The sequence below is a fragment of the Parasteatoda tepidariorum genome, chromosome 4, assembly GCF_043381705.1.
Source record: "Parasteatoda tepidariorum isolate YZ-2023 chromosome 4, CAS_Ptep_4.0, whole genome shotgun sequence".
In the NCBI taxonomy this organism is placed as follows: domain Eukaryota; kingdom Metazoa; phylum Arthropoda; class Arachnida; order Araneae; family Theridiidae; genus Parasteatoda; species Parasteatoda tepidariorum.
The window spans coordinates 49,063,302-49,067,830 of NC_092207.1; the positions used below are offsets into that span (position 1 = coordinate 49,063,302).

At 30.1% G+C, this 4,529-nt stretch overlaps 1 protein-coding gene across 1 annotated transcript; it reads right to left on the minus strand.

The window, feature by feature from the left end:
• Positions 1 to 3,833: 3,833 nt before the first annotated feature.
• LOC107454485 (chaoptin-like) lies at positions 3,834 to 4,529 on the minus strand. The gene has a single exon (XM_043040424.2). It carries the CDS (start codon positions 4,527 to 4,529, stop codon positions 3,834 to 3,836), a length of 696 nt encoding a protein of 231 aa, XP_042896358.2.

Sequence of the window (4,529 nt, forward strand, 5' to 3'; positions counted from 1 at the left end):
TTTTTTTTTCTGCTCACTGTATTTGTACTCTATTTTCAATAAGATTCGAACTTTAAATACCGGATTTTTTTATAAAATAGTAGTTATCATAATACGAATAATACATAAAGAAAACGTTTCGTAGTTTCCAATGCAAAGAAAAAAATTATAATTTATGCAAAAGGAAGAATTTAAATTTATTCATATACAGATCTGCTACGATTAAATGAAATTCGAACGTAGAAACTAAAATATCTTCGGGATTCTGCAAACTCTGCAAATTTATTTTCCTCTCAAACATTACAGAAGATTGTAAAGGTTGTAATTTTTTAACAAAAGAAAATTTTTGGTAAAAAATCAAAAATATTAATAAACATATACAAATCTATATGTTCCATTTTTCTGAACAGTTAACAATGTTGTAGCTTCTTAAGAGCAGAAATTGAAAAACTAGAAAGCTTTCGAAATAAATGTTAAATAATAATTCAAATAATATTCTTGACCCAAATTATATCAAATAAATGCCTTTTAACAAACACTGATATCATATCGATTTATAACGAAATTGTAAACCGTACATAGAAATAATTGGGCAACATACTAAAAACAAATGCTACTGCTACTATCTCAGAATCACCTAAAGGGAAACGGAAAAAATGGGAGGTTACATAAAAGAAAACCTTAGCTATAATGAGGCTTAGCAAAAAAGGTTGAGATGCGTTGCTTGACCAAAGAACTGAGTGCTTGAAGAAAAAGATAAAGAGGTAGGTAGAATACAACTAAACATACTTCCTTTAAATTAAACATTTTTTGAGCGATTCCAGTAACTTAAATTTTCTCAGTTTTGCTACCATTTTGAAGAAAAAAAATTATATGATGGCAAATCTAATATGCTATTTTTTAACAAATTTCTTCATTTAGAAAATTTTTTTAAACTTCATATTTACAAACTGTTTTTGAAAAAAAATTAAATAAAGCATGGCGCTTTTCAGTTCTAAAATGACTATTTTATTTCATCAATTTCCAAGGAATGCAAATCTCTTTCCATTAAATTGAAAGGTNGATACAACACTTTTAGAATTGAAGGATTTGTTACGTCAAGCGCTCAGGTATCATAATTTTGATCTAGTTGCGCTTCTATGTCATTTTGATTTATGTTGCTAAGTTAACTTTCAAAAAATTCTATGGCAACAGCATTTTTATTTTTTAAGTTGTTTATTTTTATTTCTTTTAGAATTCGTTATTTTTTTAGCTAAATGTTTTTTAACCTAACAGAATTCTTTGCCGACAGATATATGAAGAAAATAAAGTCAATATTTAAGTGTTGTGAAAAGAATCTTATTCAGCTGTACAAAGTACTTCAGCCAAAATTTGGAAGCCACGTAAGAGAATTATATATATATTAGATCAGAAACACATCATTAAAAGGCAGAATGCTTTGGTGTTTTCAAAACGTAAACAAAACAAAGCAAACGTTGCCACCGGCGGAAAAGAAATACAGCCAAAATTTGGGAGCTACGTAAGAGAATTATATATAATAGAAGATAATACATAATGTTATATAATATGTTATGTATCATGTGTAATGTATCATAATGTTATATATCATGAATATGATATAAATTATTTTTCACAACAATAATTACAAAAAGCGCTTCAGTAGAAATTACCGATCATTTTGGTGTTCCAATCGAGCCAGAAAAAAGGTAAAATTTACCATATTCTCTTAGTTTTAACCATACTTTTTTCTCAGTGTAGAATCAAGAGTTAAAAGATAAATTGATTGATTATCATACCATTAAACATCAAAGAAAATTAAATGAATATTATGAAATAACATCATGCATAGGAATTAAAGGCCTCTAAGCATGTGCTAGAAGGAAAATTACATTTTCTAAAATCGCTTGCATTATCTATAATATACAAATTTGCTTACAACAAAAGATTTTTTAATTAAAGAAAGGAAATTATTAAACAATATTAAATTTAAATAAGCATAGTAGGAAGCAAAAGAAATAAGGAAATTCTTTTCAAGTACCCTTTCTCTTTAAATAATAAGGTTATTTTAGAAAGCATCATGATCTGATTTAATTTTTTACACTTCGTTAAAAATTTTGTAAATTACTTAACAGAACACTTCATGAAACAGTATTATACTAAAACACTCTAGTGAGTTGATTTTGTCATTACTGATGACTCGATTGCGCTTTGTCTTAAAGAAAAATATGAATTACATATGAATTAAAGGAAAAATAAAAAAATACAAACTTACAATCAATCTGTAAATATTGGAGATGACTCCAAACAGAGCTCCAGACCTTTTCATCAAGGGTAGAAATTTCGTTCAGTTCAAGGTTTACCCGACTCAACTTTGGCATATCTTTGAAAGTGTCTTCCTCTAAACATGTTAAAGCATTTCTCCTGTGACAAAACATACAATTCTAATGAAATTACTTACATACCATTCTAACGACCATCTGACAGTTTTATGCAAAATGAGCTATCGCGTCCCAGCTATGCCGCTAGAGGGCGAGATATCAACAAAAAAGGATTTGTTGTTGTTGTTAATTTACGTCGCACTAGAGCTGCACAATGGGCAATTGGCGACTAACAAAAAAGGATTACAAACGCAAGTGAGCCATGAATTGCACTGTGTTGCACACGAAGATTTAAAAAAAAAGGGAAAAAAAGAACGTGATTTAACTAAGTTTGAACACGCGATGATTGTAGGCGCTCGAAGCGTACTAAAATCAGCAAAATGGCTGCTCTTATGAATTGTTCGAGAGCAGCAATTATTAATGTGTACAGAGAGTGTACTACCAAGCAGAAAACCGAGTCTCAACGTCAGACTTGTGATCGTCACGGACTACTGAATGATCGAGCTGAAAGGAGACTTGCCAGAGTTCAGTCCAACGGAAGAGCAACTGTACGTTCTATAGCGGGGAGTCTTAATGAAGGTGCAACTACAAACGAACTGTGTGCGCACATTATACCGTATAGGCTACTACAGATTTCCACATGCTACATGTCAGTTTCAATAATACAAATGGTTTATCTGACATATGCTAATAAAATAGTGCGAATAGTAATAAAATAAAATAGTACAAATAGTAAGTTATAAAATCTGGCATAAAAACATACTTTTTCCAACTGATTTCGATTTTCATTAATCAAAATTTGACATTTTTCCACTATCTTGAAATATGGCTTCAATAGCTTCGTCAAAAGAGCGGTCGAAAGTTTGGATTTCTTATTGTTATTCAATTTTTGCGTATTTTAGCATATCTTGGAAACTTATACAATAAATCATAACATTTGTGCTCACAATATTAAAACTAATTTATCCAAAGATAACTCCATGTAAAAAAATAACTTGTAATAATTATTTATTATTTTATTGAGTAATCGAGGAAAAATTTTCGAAACTGTAAGTCATACAGGCATTTTATATACAATGCAATTTTCATGATATTATACTATTTTGAACAAAAACAATATTGAAAAAAATGTATGTTTGTTCAGAAAGAGTGTTTTCGTGCGTCTGATCTCGTAAGTTTGCTAATATCATGAGTAAGAAATTCTTTCTTTCTTTAATTAGTATCTAATAACATGAGATAAACTATGTAAATAAATTTAAAGACACCTAGATTAGAGCTCAGCAAAATAAAGATTAAAAGTATTTTTAGTCAACTGTTTTAGTTACAAAAATATTGCTGTAAATTCTCATGTTTTGAAGAGCCTTTTCTATTTCTTATTTACTTTGAAAATCTCCTAAATACCCCTTTCTTTTTCAGTAAAATCAGTTTAATAATTGGCCCCTGCAAGCAAAAATATTTTATAGTAATTCCAGTAATCTAAGCCATAAAATCAATCATTAAAAGGTTACTTAACTGCAAATTTATTTCTTCCAAATGCGAAGCTGGATCAGGAAACGAAGCTCTCGCCACGTAATCAATCTGGTTGTCTGACAAGTCGATGATTCTCAAATTCTTTAAAGACTGGAAAGCTGTATATCCGACATTTTGCAGATGCGATTCAACAAATCGGACATCTCTTAGAGATGATGGTCCTTCTTTAAACCACAAATTGTGCACAGTTCCAACATAGCTTTTACGGAATTCCAGTGTCTGAAGTTTTGATAAATGCTCCAAAGCAAGATAAGGCAAAGGTTCTTTTTCACTGAATGTTTCAATAAATACTAAAGTTTTTAAAGAATTTTCCAGACCTTTGAACTGAGGCTCAAGAAGGTTGGCAATTCGTGAAAAGTTCGATTTCGATATGGTTAGTTTCTCAATGGAAATATCTTCAAATATGGTAGATGGGATGTATTCGAAATTAGATTTGTCAATATTGAAAGTTGTGAATTTGTAACCTCGCATACCTTGAACCGCGGATTGCAACTGAGTCACCGACAATATAATAGAACAGTGCATGTGAAGATTATTATTTTGTTCAAGACACATACAGGGAGTAATGTTTTCACGAGGTGGACATTGCAAAGCATCGGCAAAGCAGTACACAAAAAGTAGTATAAATGTTTTCAAATTCAT